This window comes from Durio zibethinus, chromosome 8 (assembly GCF_047325235.1).
Source record: "Durio zibethinus cultivar Kanyao isolate XHJ-2024 chromosome 8, ASM4732523v1, whole genome shotgun sequence".
NCBI classification, from domain to species: Eukaryota; Viridiplantae; Streptophyta; class Magnoliopsida; order Malvales; family Malvaceae; genus Durio; species Durio zibethinus.
In genome coordinates this window covers 23779911-23798138 of record NC_143169.1, presented here as the reverse complement: position 1 = coordinate 23798138, position 18228 = coordinate 23779911, and the positions used below count along the sequence as shown (strand labels likewise).

General features: G+C 30.8%; 3 protein-coding genes and 1 long non-coding RNA gene across 6 annotated transcripts; 2 read left to right on the top strand and 2 right to left on the bottom strand.

The window, feature by feature from the left end:
- The first annotated feature begins 252 nt into the window (after window positions 1–252).
- Window positions 253–2752, top strand: LOC111278088 (uncharacterized). Its single transcript, XR_016344104.1, has 3 exons — window positions 253–490; window positions 1165–1410; window positions 2486–2752. It is a non-coding gene; the product is annotated as an uncharacterized LOC111278088 (long non-coding RNA).
- A 5984-nt stretch (window positions 2753–8736) lies between these two features.
- LOC111278085 (protein TIFY 5A-like) lies at window positions 8737–10493 on the top strand. The gene is made up of 3 exons (XM_022864536.2): window positions 8737–8942; window positions 9047–9143; window positions 9999–10493. The coding sequence occupies exons 1-3, from the start codon at window positions 8872–8874 to the stop codon at window positions 10197–10199; spliced, it is 369 nt and encodes a 122-aa protein (XP_022720271.1). The 5' UTR covers window positions 8737–8871; the 3' UTR covers window positions 10200–10493.
- Window positions 10494–10955: 462 nt separating this feature from the next.
- On the bottom strand, window positions 10956–14995 carry LOC111278084 (uncharacterized). 2 transcript variants are annotated; one of them, XM_089764839.1, is made up of 2 exons: window positions 14292–14995; window positions 12655–14067 (listed from the first exon to the last, which is right to left on the bottom strand). In XM_089764839.1, exon 2 carries the CDS (start codon window positions 14030–14032, stop codon window positions 12716–12718), a length of 1317 nt encoding a protein of 438 aa, XP_089620965.1. In that variant the 5' UTR covers window positions 14033–14067; window positions 14292–14995; the 3' UTR covers window positions 12655–12715. The 2 variants fall into 2 exon arrangements, with proteins under 2 accessions (XP_022720269.1, XP_089620965.1); XM_022864534.2 differs by having other exon boundaries at window positions 10956–14510.
- Window positions 14996–15512: 517 nt separating this feature from the next.
- Window positions 15513–17155, bottom strand: LOC111278087 (uncharacterized). Of its 2 annotated transcripts, none has more exons than XM_022864537.2 (2): window positions 17049–17155; window positions 15513–16040 (listed from the first exon to the last, which is right to left on the bottom strand). In XM_022864537.2, exon 2 carries the CDS (start codon window positions 16016–16018, stop codon window positions 15680–15682), a length of 339 nt encoding a protein of 112 aa, XP_022720272.1. In that variant the 5' UTR covers window positions 16019–16040; window positions 17049–17155; the 3' UTR covers window positions 15513–15679. The 2 variants fall into 2 exon arrangements, with proteins under 2 accessions (XP_022720272.1, XP_022720273.1); XM_022864538.2 differs by lacking the exon at window positions 17049–17155 and adding an exon at window positions 16896–16996.
- Window positions 17156–18228: the final 1073 nt, after the last annotated feature.

Genomic DNA, 18228 nt, shown 5'->3' with positions numbered 1-18228 from the left:
GGACATGCCGTCTGTTGGGTTAGGTGGAGAGATCTGACTGGATGGAAGTGAGTATGAAGTCGGTTGCCGACGTGGCATCATCATCCAATCCGAAAAAAAAAAAAATGAATCTCCGACCGTCAACTGCCGATTAACGGGAAAATGGAAATCTTCCGTCGCTTTCTCTCTCCTCCTCCCCTTCCACCACCGTGGTCCTCCTCCACTCTCCACCACCCAAGTTGAAGCCGTTTCTCTCTACGAGGGCACCGTATGACACGAGCGATGCCGCCCCGTCCGCTATACTCTCTTCGACCTCGATCACGCTCCCCACGTGCAATCCGATCACCTCTCCGGCAACAAAGCTTGTAGGATTGCCAAAACCGCCGGCCTAGTGTGAGTTGCTGAATTTTCTGTCGCTGTTTATCGCAACTGTTTGAAAGAATTGATGAAATGGATTAAAATATTGTGACAGTTATCTACCATTAAGGTTTTGAAGAAGTGCATCGCTGAGGTTTGTGTTTTCTATGCTGAATTTGCCCCAAATTGGAAATTTTTTGCTGAAATTTAAAATGAAGCTAGTGTACATTCGTAATATAACTCATCAAAATTTGACTAAAAGTCACATCAATCTAGCAAATTCTACAGGGCTGTTTGGTTTCTTCTTCTTACACATTAAACTGCTGCTTTCAATTTTAAAGAGGACCATACTTACTACTCACAAGCATATTCACTTGTTTATTTGAACTCTCATGGTTTATAACATGATGAGTATTATGTTTCTTGTATCAACTAAGCTATTCAAGTGTCAAGTACACGCGTTTACCTCAAGGCCTCAGGGCTTGTCACCTGCATTGCAACTTACTTTTATACTCAGTCTTATCTGAGTTCTAAGTTGATGTATCAGCACTAATTTGCAAAACTTAACATAGTATAAACTAGTTATATAAATTGACATCTTGAGCGGGAACTAATATGCATTTTGGTGCCTGTAGCATAAGTTTCAATTTTAATGTTCGTTACCATACACCATGACAAGCACAGAAGTTGCTTAGAAATTCAAGATTAGTTTATTTCTTATGCAGATATGTCCCTGTCAATTCATGCTACCAGAGCTGGACTGAAATGCATTTGCTAGATGCTTTGGAAGTTAATCAGTGTGTTCATATTAATTGCCATGTTTTTCAGGGCTCTAAACCTATGGTGGAAAAATGTGACATTCATACAACACTCAAAAAGTACACTAATCCATCATACAGGGAGGAAGCTTTGAAGCATGATAGAAAACTGCAATGCTGTCCAGGAATGGGACAGAACAAAGAGGAATTCATGCAGGTTGGAGGAAGTGATTCAGTAATTGTGGCTGAGAGAAATCATGGGGAGCGATTGTTTGTATGGAGAGATGCTAACTGGCCCTGGTCTTGAATGCTATGGGTTAGCTTCTTTTTTTTTTTTCTTCTTTCCTTTATGTAGGGTGACACTGTTTCTCCTTCACTTTGTTCCCATTGTGCTTCGTTACAAAGAATGTTGGGCTTGCATGCCAAATAGAAGAAGAAATAATGATCTATTCAGAGTGTGGTATCAGAATGTGATATGCTAATTGTTATGGAATTTGTAGGAGGTGGTAAAATCTTGCTCCTAAATTGCCTATGTGATATTTGCTATTGTCAACTCTGTAATTCGATTAACTTTGTCCTTCTTTTTGCAATTTTTCGTAAGGGTTCTTGCATGTTTTGCCTCTTTCTTAGAGTGATTTTTCCCCCGATGGCCGCAAAGTTTATTACTTGAATTTTCTATTATTGATATAGACAGATCTATCTGGATGGCAAGAACTATCCGAAATGTGCAAACATTTATGAAATTTATTAGCCATAATCCCTTGAATGAAAGCTGAAAATGAGTAGGAAGAAAGATATATGAATTCTTTAACTTACATAAAAAAAAAAAATTAAAAAGAGAAATGTGGAATGGTTAGAAGTGTTACCATGTTGTTGACAGAATCTCAGCCAGTTCCGTTCTATATTTAGAGAAGTATAGATGACAAATTATTCATGATGCCATCACACAGAAAGGCACTACCCATTTTGAAGCCATTTTTGGTTCTCAGGTTAAAACATTTCTCATCATTGTCTATAGTTTTCTCCTGTTTCTCGGGAACTTTAGTAGCCATTTAGAGCTTTGGATTTAATATGAATTAATACATGTTTGCATTTGGCATTGTTATGACATAAACTTGCATGCATTTCCTGAATCTATTTTTGGGGTGAAGCTCTCTTGTGAAAGCTGCAGTGGGTAATATTATTATCAAAACCAAACCTGCTTTCAAGATCTGTCTTGTTTGGCTCAGGTTAATATGAATTAATACTTTTCATGATATGATATACTTTGTCCTACTGCAGCTTTTTTCTGCAATTATTTTTGCTGACAATTTCCCCAATGAAAATACTTTGAACACTGAACTTAACTAACTGCAACCCTTCTGCCTAATCACTTTCCCGTTTATTTGCAGGTAAGGAGCTTCATTAAGATGTGACCATTCCTTGCAGTTCATGACCCCAGATGATATGTTGTACTGCAAATAGTAAGAGCCTCCCCAAACTTTCCATTGTCTAACGAGCACCCATAAGCAGTCATCCTTTTCCAGCCGCATGACGATGCCACTTTCCTTCCTGAAAAACGGGGTGCTCCCATTTGCAACGAATTATGTGGTGGTGAGTGATTACGGTTGGGTGTTTCAACCTGATTCTAATTAAATGTACGATAATTTATATATTCATATCATATAAAATATTAATAATTTATATATTTTTATCATATTTTATATAAAAATTATATATTATAATTTATATTAATATAAAATATATTTTTTATTTTATTAAATTTATTTATAATTTTTATGACTAATCTTGTTTTAGATAATCAGATCGACGGCTACCATTAAACCGGCTTTAAAACTGTGCTCGGACTTCCTCGTCGGCTTCACCGAGCTCCTTTCCGAATCTTTTGACTTTTTCTTAAATTACAATTTTTTTATGAAAATTTTTTATAATTAATAAAAATAATTAAAAAAGCTTAAATTCAAGAACTAAAGATGCCTCTTATTTATTATAAAAAATAAAATTAGTGTTTTTTTTTTTTTTTTAAAAAAAAAAGCATGCTAATTGCCTATCATCACAAAAGAAAGGGATAGATAGATTAAAGAATATACGGGTGAAAAGTGAAAATTTTTTAAGGAAAAACAAAAAGAAAACTTGTACATTTACTTATTTTATTATTAAGAATGTGATTTTAAATATAATATTAGTAATTGATGATCTATTCCTTCCGACGTCACATAGTGAGAAAATTTGAGTTTTTTTTTGGTTAAAGCACTAAGAAACAACTTGACTGACTAAAAATTGATTAGAATCAAATGAGCTATGTATAAACTTTGTACCTAAAAACTAATTTAATATTAATGTAGGGAATATGGGATCAATTGGTTTCAAAATCATGGTTCTAACAAACTTTATAAGTAATTAACAAAGCATGTTTGTCATTTTAACCGGCAAAATTTAAAATTTAATATCGCGATAGTTACACATGATTTTTTTTAAAATTTTTCGATCTCTTATAATAAATTAATTTTATGTTATTGTTTTATCTTGCGAAATAAAGTATTTTAATTTTATGCATTTATATTTTATCAAATTTCTAAAATTTTGAAGTTTATATACTACCTTAATTCTACCTTTTTTTAATATGACACTTAGAAGAAAAATATAGGACTAACTAATAGTAAAATGCTATTATTATCCATGTTAAATTTGACAAAATGATCATGGGCATTGAGAAATCATGAATCAACTATTGATATTTTAATAGATTTTATAGTCTTATTAATCTTCTAGAATTAATAATTTTTTTAATCTACTAAAAGTTTAAACACACAAGTGACTTTATATTATTTTTAGAGGTCTTTTAAGTTGAATATATTAGTATAAATAATATATTTTTCAAATACAAAAAAAAAAATTATATATATTTAATAATATAACATCTTAATAAATAAAATTCTTTATATATAGAAACAACTCAAATTGACATCAACCCTTATATTCTCTAGTGAAAGCTCAAAGTCCAATACACAAAAATCCCCAATCACTTGGTTCATAACTACATATGTTTTGTTAAAAATAATATATTTTTATTAAAATCTTTTTTTAAATACAAAGATGGAACTAAACCTTATTCGTCCGATGATTTTGGCAATGAAGGATGAGAAGCCATTGGAGCCGTAGATTTGACAGTTTGGTTAAAGAAGGGGTGGTAATTTTATGTGGTCAGAATCATCATAATGATCTCACCTAACAACTTCGATGATTTGGCTGACAATGAATCGAGCGTCTGTAAACTTGTTTTGATTGGTACCCATCACGCGGTTACAAAAGCATTTTCTCCCATGTGATTGCGTCGTGCTCCTCACGCCCTACAACAACACGTGAAAGACTCGTGGGTTTTCCTTTCCTTTTTTTTTTAAAAAAAATTTTACTATCCTCCCAAAATTTCTACTTCTAGCATGTCCACAATTTGCATGCAATCTTGCATTTCTTTTCTTTTTTGGTTCATGATCTTTTCACAATCAAGTTGTCATCTTTTTTTTTTGAAAGATTTCTAGTTTTAGCAATTGAGGTTGGGTGTTCATCCACACCTACTTTATTTGATTTTATGTACAAATTAAAATGTGAAATTGTAACATTGTCTAACTTTAGATGTATATACATCGATAATTCAATGTATAAATATATATTTTTTATAAAAAACTTCAAAAATATTAAGATCTTGTTAAGTTTAACTTCTTTTTTACCATTAAAGTATTTCAAACCAATGACACAATAGAATACAAGATTTTTTCCTAATATTTTTATGAGTTTCTTCACGTAATATATTGTTGTTTCGTTGTGTTTAAATGATATTATCTTATATTTATTAAGTTTTAAATTTTTAAATTTTTATATTTTTATATTTAAGTTTGATTTTTTCATTTATTATTAATTAATTTTAAATTAGATATTTAACATATTTTATATATTTAAATAAAAAAATAGGTTTTATGTGATAAATAAAGAAAAAAATGCTTCATTTTTTTTATTTAAATCAAAGAGTTAAATTTGATGAAATATTTCCTTTTTTTTAATAAAAATATCCAAGTAATATTGGATTTTTTTTTTTCAAAGAATAGGTTAACCAAGAATGAGAGTACTTTTGATGTTGGATACCATGTTGTTGCCAATTGTCCGGATGTTAAAAAGAGTTGTGTAATCATATTACGTGAACTACAAAGTGCAAACACTTGCTTTGCTTGCCTCTCTTTAGGACCTTATCACAAAACCACCACCAACTTTTAGATCAAAAACCCAAAAGAATCACGTGATAAAAAAACAACAACAACAACATTAATCACGTGCTATAAATGAAAATTTGAGAGTTATAGGTCGCCCATGTTTAATTGGAAATCTTCAAACATCCAAAAGCCAAAAACCCACCATTTTTTTCCACATCAATCACCACAAGTCAAATGGTTTTGTTTTTGGCCACGTGAAAATATTTGTAATTCCAACTTCCCCTTTCTTTTCTTTCTAACATGTGAAAAATTAGGTAATGGAAATTTTAATGTGCTTTCTAGAAAATATGTTAACGGAAAAATATCTTTGTTTGGAAAGTGGTATCTATATTTGTAGACGTAATTCTTGGTCTAGTAGTCGAAGGGCTCGTTAGAAGTTTAGATGAAGAGAATGTCAAATCTATCACAAAGAAAAAGGTTAGGAGGTTATCGAAAGTAATATTTCGAAATTTTATTCGATGCTTAAGTCAATAAAAAATATATAAAAAAATGAAATAAGGGAAAAAAAAAAGATAATGATCGAAAAAGAAAACGAGAAAGTTAGGTAAAGAATATCATATATATCTAATTATCCGATCTTTTTTTTTTATATTTTATGAATGACGATGTAATTAATTAAAAATTCATAAAATTAATAATATAAATTTAGAAAAAAAATTTAAAAATATAAATACTTTTCATTAAGCTGTTTGACAATATAATTAATAATATACCGTATTCATGAATTAATCTATGTTAGTATATATTAGGGTAAGAGTTGTGTATAGCTTCTTTTTTTTTTTTTTAACTCTTGATCATCAATGATGATAGGTGAAACTTTTTTCATTGTTTTTTAGTTTATTTTCCGTTGAAAAATTTATGATCTTTACCTTACAAACTCTATGTATTAAATGTGTTATTTGCAATCATTAATTTCTCATGTAAAAAGAAAAGGCATAATCAAATTTCATCCCTAGTTTGATTAAAAGAAAATACAATATCTAATTAATTATTAGATTTTACTAAGAGCATTCTTTAAAATTATTTAAAATAAATTATATTAAATATGGTAATTGACAATTAATGTTATGACTTTTTAATCTATTGAATAATAAATTATTTAATATAATAACTTTAAAAAATGCTCTTAAAACACTCGTTAAATACTTAATTATTAGCTCGTAGTCAATAACAATCGAATAGCACACTTGATTTTATATTGACAAATTTATTGATTTTGGGTGTTGGCTCAATTAATTATGTTGGGTGTTACAAGTTTGAAGTTTAAATTTTAACGCACGAAATGTCTTCCTTCTTCTTAAAGTTAAAGTTTCCTATGAATAAAAAATTTTAATATTGATTGTTTGGTTAAAGTTATAGTCCAAAATCATGATATTCTTTGTGTCAAAGTTACAACAAATGGATAAAGGGTAAGTGGGGCTAACCTAATTCATAGTTTTGGATGTTATAGGTAATTTATATGCATTTAAAAAAATATAATTAAATTGAGAAAGGTGAGATTCTGCCAATTATTGAGGCCTCAGTAACCAAACTTCAATTAATGTTATAAGATATTCTACATTAAAAAAAAATAAATATTATGTATAAACTTTTATTGGGAAAAATTTTGGAAATTGAATAATTTGTCATAATGTCATATTCCTTTATGCACTTTAATGATATTTAAAAAATTAAAATAAATTTTCTTCTATTTTTTTGTTCATAAAGATTAGTATGGTTTAAATCTAAAATGTATACTCAAATCTCACTTCAACTTTATCATTTGAACCAAATCCTTTGAATTTCAACATTCGTCTGGAATGAAAGTGAAGATAGTAAATTAGACCAAAAAAAAAAAAAAATGCAAACCACATCATATATTTAAATAAATATATATATGTGAAGAATGATCAACTTACATCAATGTAAATTTTTTTAATTTTATATTTTTAATTATTAATTTTAATATATTTAACATATAAAATTAAATCATTTTTTTGACTTATCTCTTTCGATCATTGGATCTATTACAATTAATGATTAAAAAAAATATAAAACTAAAAAATTTTATATTGATGTAAATTGATATTGCCTACACACACACACACACACACACACACACACACACACACACACACACACACACACACACACACACACACACACACACACACACACACACACACACACACACACACACACACACACACACACACACACACACACACACACACACACACACACACACACACACATATATTCCTTTTTGGACAATTGAATTTCACATTCTATGTCTAAAAGAGAAAAAGTTGTGAATGATGTCATTCCATATATGGTATATTAAAGTTTTTATTTGCTTTTAAGGAAAAAATAGTTATTATAAAAAATATATATTTTATCAGTTTGACTATATATTAAGAAATTTAATCTCACATCTATTAAATTTTATTTTTTTTTATTATCTAACATTTTGTTGGGTCTCTCCAAGTATTACGTGGAAATTAATTTTGAATTGGACTCTACCCTATGCTTAATCATAATATATATATCAATAGTAATTAATTAAAATTATTATCAATCTTATTGACACAATAACCTAGCACATATTTTCCAACAAATTTTATGTATCTTACCATAAAATATAATTATTTATATAAGATGATACATTATAAATATTTCAATTTCATCAAGTTGGTTCACAACATTTTAAAATAACATTTAATAAATTTAAAATTTATAAATCAACATCAATAATTTTTTTATTTTTAAATTATGACTTCTTTTATTAAAAAAATTCATTTGTAAAGAAGTTTTTGATAATAAGAAATATATATATATATATATATACATATATATAACTTTTTTTATTCCATCTGTCTATCTAATAAAAACTAACTACCAAAGAAAAGATTAACCTATCAATTAACTTTGATTATGTTATAAGCAACTAATTTGAAAAGACTACCACAATCAAAATACCAAACGAAAACAATCCCTTCATTCAAACCATAAATCCCTTTCACTAAAATTAGTCACTAATTAGAATAATAAAAAAAAATGAAAAGAAAAAGAAAAAGAGAGAAGTTATTGATTTTTATATATTAAAAAAAAAGTTATGCCGACTTCAAAGCACATTGATTTTGTACAACGGATATGGAAGCAGACAGCTGTGGAAAATCATGAATTTTGGAGGTAAAAATGCATGTTCCACGTGCTTAAATTTAAAAAAAAAAAAAAAAAAAGGCTTGGATTGCTTTTTTTTTTGTTATTATTATTATTTTTTTAATTTGTGTGTGTCTCGTTTTTGTGCGTTACGTGTTTAACATAGCTTTCAAAAACGTTGATGCCCACCATAACACATTCACACACACTTCTATATATAAGATAACCCTTTCTTCAACTTTTCCCCTCCAAATTATCAATGTCTTCTTCTCTTTGAAACCCCACTTTCTTCTTCTTCTTCTTCTTCTTCTTCTTCTCCTCCAAAACCACCCTTATTTTCTCATCCAATTAGATTCAAACAAGGGTATAACATGAGACGAAACTGCAACTTGGAACTTCGCCTCCTTCCTTCTGGTTCTTTTCCCGGCGACCGTCACGACATGTAAGCACTTCTCTTCTTTTCAAAACTTTTTGTTTTTGTTTTTATTGTCTTGTTTCTATATTACAGAGTGTTTGATTTTGATTGTTTGTTTTGTGCGAATGAAGGGTGGAAGAGAGCAATGAAAGCCCACAAAACCAACAGCAACAGCTGACAATTTTCTACAATGGAAGAGTTTGTGTTTGTGATGTTACAGAGCTCCAGGTATGTAACAATTTGGTTTCAATTCCCTTTCTTTTCTTTTGGTTTTTTTCCCCTCTTTTCTTTTGTTAGTTGAAACTTTAGAAAATTATTCATGCATTAATATAATTGAGTGAAGAAATATATATTAAAAAAAAAAAAGAGATCATGATCCAGGGATATGTAAAAATTGCAGGTGTTTGAATTTATATTCAATTTTCTTGAATATTAAGTTTTTAAAGATGGTCGCATGAAATAAATAAATTATTTTTTCTATTTACGTAAATTTGGCTGAGTTTTCTGTTGGTCTTGGCATAAATGAAATGGTTGCTTAATTTTTTGGTGTTGTACATTTTGGAAATGTTAACAAGTATACAAAACCAGCATGCTTGCTTCACCGAAGTTACGGGAGTTCAATGCAAAATTCAAATATAAAGCACATGAAAGATTTGTCCTCCAATTTTAAGCACCACAATTTCATGCAGTTTGAGTTTGATATGCAATTTTTTCTACTTTCGTGGTTAATAAGATATTTTTGACAATTTATCAATAACCAAAACTATTGTCAAACAATCTCATGGTTTATCCATAAAATTTTGAATTTTTAGTTCTAGTAATCAAAATTCAATTCTTATAACCTTAATTATTAAGAAAACAAATTTTTACCATGAAAGGAGATATATTATATTCTATATTATTCTAATTACTGAAATTAAAATTGTAATATTTTATCAAATAAATCATAGGATTGTTGGCAATTCATTTACGTTCATTAAAGTCTTATTTTTCAAAATGTTTAAAATTTTTTAGATTGATGATATACAAATATCATGGGTTTGTTTGTTTGGTTAATGAAATTTTGTGTACATGGAACCTTAGGCAAGAGCCATTCTGATGCTAGCAAACCGAGAAAACATGGATGAAAGAATAAAAACTCCAACAGGATCGGCACCGGCTTCACCAACGCTATCACCTCAGCTATATAGCCCAAGTGCTGGACTTTCCATGAAGAAATCTCTTCAAAGGTTCCTCCAAAAACGCAAGAATAGAATCCAAGCTGCCTCTCCTTACCAGCATTAGTGGATTAATGGAAGGAACTGATCTATCTTTTTGGCTACCAATTACTACCATCTATCATTCCAGGAAATTAAGGAGGTTGCCCATGGCTATATACATATGGACATGGGAAGCTTTTTCTTTTTTTCTTTCTTTTTTTTTTTTTTTGTAAATTTATGTATGAAATATGCTAGTAGCTCGAAGAACCATCAATTTTACATTTGTTAATTGATTTTTTGGTGCCCATTCTAGTTTAATTATTTGATTGTTGTATTGTTTTTTTGATATATTATGGACAGATCTTTCATCTTGCTTCAACTAGAATTAATGTTGAACCTTTTGATTTTGACAATTTGGTAGTTTTTTTTGGTTAAACCGTATTATTTTTCTAAGAAATTCTATAACTTAATTTTCTACTATTTATATATATATATATCATATAAATAATAAACTATATAAATTCTATAAATTATATGATGATATATTCAAAACATTATGCTAATTTCAACTTGGAAAAAAGTGAAGTTGTTTCTTGGACTCAAAACATTAGAATTGGGTTGGTCTAAAATTTAATACAGTCAAAAACAAGAATTATAAGCTTAGTCTTATTATGACTAGAAATCTAGAATAATGGAAACAAATCAAATTCAAGTTACAAAATCCTTATATTATTGACTAATAATGCTTGAACTTTGAATATTTAGAATCTGTCCTTCCTATTTTAACCCTAATTGGTTGCAAAAGTTCCAATTTCATTAAAATATGAGTGCTCGATTAAAGTTCATACCCAAACATGAATTTGTATATCAGATTGGGTTGGAAAATAATGCAAAAAATAAAAACGTGTAGATGGTAAATTACAAGGAAACTATGTTCCAAAAAAATGTTTTCTCACCAGCCGTGCGTGATCTGGACTTCACCTTCTTTGTCTTGGTCATGGAAAATGCCATAGGAAACTGCTCGGAAGATGTGATGTTGAGAACTTGGAGATAATGTGAAGAAAGGGGCTTGAATCACATCATTCAGAAGGTCCAAAATTTTTATGCCAACCCGTGGGAAAACAAAAAAGAAAAGCAAACCAAATGGCGAATGTGACACTCTAGATTTACAGATTTATAATTGATTGTGACATATTTTTAGGCCGGTCTATGTTGTCTTATTTCTAATTGAAGAAACAAGAAGATATTTTTATACAAATCCATTCGATTTAACGCGTTTAATTATGATTATTAATTTATTCTTTTTTTATGATTATCGGTATGTTCTTCTTTTATAACGCGCCTAATTATAATAATAAGTATATTCTCTTTTTATGTTTAGTTGATATATGAAAATCAAATGCTCTAACAATTAAAATTTTTTTTTTTTTTTTTTTGTTACTTGAAACTGTCAGAATTTAAATCTTAATTATTGAAACTAAACAGTTAAGCTTTGATGTATGCATTTGTGTTGCATATGTTCAATTCTGCACATGTTTTTCTTGTGTTTTCATGCTAAACAAGTTACTTTAGAAATAATTACCGTTGTCCCAAGACTAAATAATCTTACTACACATAAAATCTAGAAGATAATTAAGGGAGTCAAGAAAACGTTACTGCACATGAAATGTACAAGATATAACTTATTGATGAAGTCAAAAAATAGAGATTATTAGGTAGAGAAAAACGTTGTAAATGTTTGATTTTCATATATCTCTGTCCTGTATGCATAGTGATGCAATATTAATCATGAATAGTCGGATTCGTGAGTGTTCAAAGCCACGCATTGATGTTCTTATTGGTGGAGCTCTCTCTTTATCATCAAGCTTTTCTCAAATTCTAAAACTCTTTTTTGTGGTCCAAAATTTTGACCCCTACCACAATGACATGAACAAGCAGCAACTTCTTTTTATGATGAATAAAGATTCCTGGATTGATTGAATGAGTTAATGTCGGAGATTAACAGCCAAAACATCAAGATTCCAGGAGTGATTAGTGTTAGAAAGTTCACAGAGAAAAAAGTGATTTTTCTTCTATTTATATCCAGAAGAAGATAAGATCAAACAATGTTACCAATTTAGCCTTTTCCAGGGATGTTTAAATAAACCATAGACATTACCCTCCATCTCTCATTCTCTTAAAGATCAAGTACGGAGATCCATATCTTTTTTCACTGTCAAAAGGCTAAAATGCAGTTCAATTCAACAGCAGATACGACACACATTTGCTTCTCTTTCTAAAAGGCTGCTGGAAATGAACCCCAGCAAGCAGAGATGGAGCTTTGTCACTGGATACCAAGATAGATAGAGCCAGATGCAAAACTTTTTGGCCCCTTATCATGTAAACTCACCTCAACTACTATGTCAATGCCCCTCTGCATATTTTCACCAACATGGTAGCCGTAGGCTCTGCATCTTTCCAGCTAGAAAATGACCCATCAATGCCCATAGCAAACATCATATATAGTTATATATAATAGTTTTTTCATTTTCATATTCAACTTTGGCTTAGTTTAATTTTCATTAGACAAAATAAATGTTGACAGGATATTAGTAGAAATGTTTACAAAAAGCAAAGCATGTGAAAAAGAACAAAACATGTTGAAATGAACTGTGGATCTTGGGAAGGAGCATGTGAACTGATCTGGCCATGGTTCCAATATGGCTTCCTTCCTTTGAAATCGTCCGGGTGTTCTTCAGGACAAGTTACGTTATTAACTATTCCTTCCGTTCCCAAGCAAGCTGGGGTTTGTAGATACCTAGAGATGTTCTTCCTGGATAGCTGGTAGCTTGTGCATAGCCCAATATTTCCTCTAACATCCAGCCTTTTCCCAAGTCTCTTGATGAACTCTTCTGAGAGTAGTAGTTCCCCACTTAGCTTGTTGTGACTCAAGTTAAGGTGGTCTAGATCTGGAAGTGACCCTAAAATTGAAGGAATTGTCCCTGTGAGACTGTTGTTGTCGAGAGAAAGAGCAGTGAGATTCTTTAATGAAGATAAGGAGTTGGGTATTGGGCCTATTAACCCACATCCTGAGAAGCTGATTGATGTAAGCCTCTTGAGGGACCCCACAAATAAAGGAATCAGCGAATTTATGGGATTGTAATCAAATATTAAATACCGCAGCTGCTCCAAACCTGAGAGAGTCTCAGGGATTGGCCCATTGATGAAGTTATGGCTCAAGTCAATCAAAACCAACCTGTTTAGCTTTCCCAAATCTGGAGTTATCCTCCCATGAATCCTGTTTGAGCACAAATCAACTTTTTGAAGAAGTTGAAGCTGACCCAAAGCAAATGGTACCCGCCCTTCAAGGCCATTCCAGCTCAAGTCCAAAATGGTTAAACTTTTCAGTCCTCCAATATCTTCAGGAATTTCACCACTTAGATTGTTGTAACTCAGGTCAAGTTGCTCCAAGTTGACTAATCCACCAAGCTCACCAGGGATATTTCCTTGTAGATTGTTCTGTGACAAGCTCAGGACCCTTAGCCTAGAAATATTCCCCAAGCTTGAAGGAATCTCTCCAGAGAGAGATGGATTTGACTGTAGTGATAGATGCTCCAAGGAAGACAATGCTCCAAATAAAGAAGCAGAAAGTGTAACTGGTGAAGTTACAAAGCAGTTGAAAATCGAGAGAGTTCGCAGGTAAGGTAGTTTGAGCAAGGAATCTGATATTTTAGCAGAAGGTTGGCAAGGTGGGGTAGCAACGTCAGGGCCAATGTGAATAGTCGTAACATGAAAGATTGGAGGGTCTTGACCAATTTCACATTCAATACCAGGCCATGGAGTGTCGGTGCATGGCTCTGGATGCACTTCAGCCCAACCAGGTTCATCTAGAAGTGATCCTATAACATCAAAAAGCCCCAAAAGCTCCCCTTCTTCCATCACAATTTCACTACTCTCATCCAAGTTTCTATGCACTGCAATCGCCTCACAAGATAAAACAAGGAACCCAACAAGGAAAAGAGAAAGAGATGCCATGAGAGGAGCAAGAAACAAACAGAACCAAAACCCACTAATATAAGCATTCAGAAATACCAAATGTAGATTTAGAACCAAGAGATCGCAGTCTGCTTTCTCTTCCTATAATCAGTTGTTGAGCAAATATTGATAGGAAAAAGAAGAAAAGTAAAGGAATATCTACCAGTTTATTTCTTCACCCTTTGTGTCAGTGAGTGAAAGCCTGCTGTTGGGAAACCCTAAGTTGTCTCTGTCTGGCATTTGCATTCCAGGAATGGGAGAGTGAGATAAGGATAGTGTTGATTTTTTTTTTTTTTTTGCATCTAAAAACGGGGCATATGAGAGAAGAGAGACAGAGTTACCATAAGAGGAACAAATTGTCAAGATGGGTCAATATAGATAATCAAGGAAAAGCAAAAAAAAAAAAAAAAAAACAGGGTTTTAGGTTTAAGCATGATTTGACATGGCTCTTCCTCAGTATTATCCCTGAAGTCGACACAACAAGCATTGCTTTTGCAGAGCTACAGTTGCCTCTCTCAACGACTCTCTGTCTCTCTCTCACTGTGGCTCTGGCTCGGTCGCTCTAACCTCTATGTCTTTACTCTTTAGGATTGGCTGCACGCCACCCTACATGTTTTTCTTTTCTTGATATAGAATGGATGGATTATGGAACATCTAAGAAACAAAAAATCTTTAGAATTAATGGAGGATAAAAGTTTTGGATCAGAGAAAATGTTCAAGGTAAAAGAAGAAGTCAAGTATATACTCCAAATTTTGGAAGTATTTTCTCAATGTACTTTAAAGATACATCCCTATTTCCACTTTCAGATTTTGTTTAAGTTTTTTCTTTTTCGTGTATATGATGATAGAAATATACACACTCACACCAAAAAAAAACCCCAAGCTCTCCGACTTAAATCTTTGTTTGGGTTTTAATTATATATTCAGATTTCAGCAGAAGCATTGCCTTCAACCCTCTTATGCTACTATTAGATTCAATGCTGGATTCCTGCATTTATTGAAGCTTTTCCTCCGGAAAAGAAATGGTGTGCACTGTGTGGAAACTGGGAAAGGTTCTAGTTTTCGGCAACAGTGGTCTGTGTTCAGCCCAGAGTGGGGGATTTTTCGGAGTGGGTTTTGCCCCAATCGCTGAAGTTCAAATGTGGGCTTTACGAGTTTAAAAGCTTATCATAAGAAATTTTTATGACATGAGCAATAGTTCCTTCTCCATTGTCAACATATGAGATGAGCTTCATATTTTGGCTTTCGCGTCGGAAAAGAGAATTTGCATAATCAGTTTTATCTGAGTTTAGCCATAACCCAAATTCCAAATTTAAAGGTTATGCGTGCACACGAAATGCTGAGAAAGAAATAGTAATGATAATTAATATTAATACTCAAGCAGTAACCATGAAAGCACTATAGTGCAGCAATCATAATCCCTTCCATTACTCAAAGCAAGGCAATTACATTTACTCCAGGAAAAAAAAACCTATAGGATATTACAAATCAGGAAAAACTGTTGTTGAATTTCTTTCAAACAGAGATTTTATGGAAACAGAGTCTCAATTCTTAAACCTTCAGCAGTGACAATTGTTCCTGGACGGAGCAATCCACATGACAAGAGATTCGACAAGAGGAAGGGATGAGAATTAGACCAAGGCATCGTTGCTCCATTGGGGATGGAGAGGAACGTCGGGTGCTACGATACTCAATTGAATCTTGGAGAATGATATTTCCTTGCTTGTCAATGCAGTGGAAAGTGCCCAAGAAAAACCTGCCGTCTTTGATTCCCACCAGCATACGGTGAAACAGCAGCTTCCTTACCCGTGTTACAGGATCTGAGCTGCTTGAGTTAGAACCTTCTGAGCTCCCCAATTGAATTGAGGATTCTCCTGCTTCTTGTTCCATTCCAGTGCCCTTGAATCAATAACTATAAGGTGCAAATAATAGAAAATGAATATACGCTATTATCTTGTTTGGCAAGACAGTCAAATCACAAATGCATTAACAAGCTAATGACTAGAAGCACCCTTTCATCAGATAAACCTATTTATCTTCCATAACTTTTGAGCACAACAAAAATCAACCATACACCAATTAGGCCCCTATAAACTATTAGAAGAACAACTCTATAAACAGCAAATATTTATAAAAGAAAATCGTTCTATTCTTTGAAAGAATTAATGACTATGACAATGACAAAAGCACAAAGAGAGGTTGATACCCATAAGCGTAAATTGGTGAAATAGTTTAGATGGTACAATGATCATGAAACTAGTAAAAACTCTAGAGGAGAGAACAAAATTAAACCTTATACTTCATAATTTTTTAGGAAAGAATAAAGACTATTCAAGTAGCAAAGGAAAAGGAAATTCTGTAAAGACACTTTAGTTTTCATCTAAATACTACATTTGCCAATGCAGGAAGTTGAGCAAGTTTTGCTACAAACCTTGAAATTGATAGGAATACAATGAAAATTATGAAAATATTAAAAAAAAAAAAAAAACCACTTCATAGAATCAATCAACTTTGAAATGGATAGGAATACAATGAAACTTCTGAAAATGTAAAAAAACCCACTTCATAAAATCAATGAAAACATCCATAAAAAGATGCTTTTCAATGACTTAGTAATTAACAATAGTCCAACTCCACAATCACAAAAAGAACAGTACCCAAAACCCCAATAATAATAACCAAACCAATTATATTGAAACCAATAAAAGAAACGAGCAAACAAAGCATACAAAGAAAACCAAGCAAGCGAAAAAGCACAATAATTTACCACTCAATCAAAGCTAAACCCAGAAACAGAAAATGACGAAAATTTTAATTAGGTGAAGCAACAGATACAAAACAAGCATAACTTGCTAAATTAAAAATAGAAAGTACATAAATGAAAAAAAAAAAAAAAGGAAAAAAAGCTACAGTAACTTACCTAAGAGAGATGGAGAAGATTAAGAGTAAACGTATTTTTTTTTTTTTGCTATGGATGAAAAGACACGACAATGGGGAGAGAAGTAACCGATGCAGATTTTGGGTTTTTGGATTTAACTTTTGGGCCAGTTGGAATGGATTAATTCGGCCCAAAAATATATAATAATTATTAATATTTGAGATTAAATGCTTAAGAGTAAACGTTTATTTAGTTATTTTATTTTATATAAATAAAAATTAAACGTTATCAATTTATAATAATAAATAATTTTTTTATATGAAAATATGGTTGTGAAACATAAGCGCCAATAAGTTTAACAAATAAAAATAACCTGAAATTTCTTTTACTTTTAAAAATATTTTAATATTTTTTACTTTAATTTTGAATTTTTTATTAAAAAAAAAAACTAAAATGATATAATTCAATGAACAATTAAAACCCAAATATAATTTTAATCAACAATCAAAATCGAAATATAATTTCAAGTAATAATCAAAACCCATAATTAGTTTTAAAAAAATCTAATGCCAAAATTACCCAAAAAAATTTAACTTAAAAGCAAAACCCACAAGCAAAAGATTATAGAGTAATTGGAACCAACATCTCAAGAATACAATCTCATTTTCTTTTTCACAAACGTTCAAAAGAGAATTCAAGCAAAATTAACATTTTATTCCTGTAACTAAACGTATCCGAAACTTTGATTTTTAAATAGATAAATTTTTTTTATTTTAGAGTTTTGATTTAAAAAAAAAAATTTTACGCTGAATCAAAATAATCGTAACTTTGCTATGGATGAAAGATAAAAAAAATCTTTATTGATTCAAAATTTTGTAATTTTATTTCTGAGTTGAACCTTTATAGTTTTACAAATCTAGTTATTGTGAATGAGATTTATAATATTTGAATTGTTGAGTTTTTGTTGATTTAAAATTTTAAAATAAAAAAAAATAATTATGATTTTTTTACGAGAAATAAGCAAGGAAGCAAAATTATTGACCGATATAAAAGTTTATTGACAAAGTCAACATGAGAAAAAGATTGAGAAATAAGCTTTTTTTTTTTAAGTTAATTAATTAAATTAAAATTTTAAAATTATAATTTAAATTAATATTTTATTATTTTAAATATATGGACAATAATAACGCCACGTTAGCAAAAAAATACATCATTAACTTGA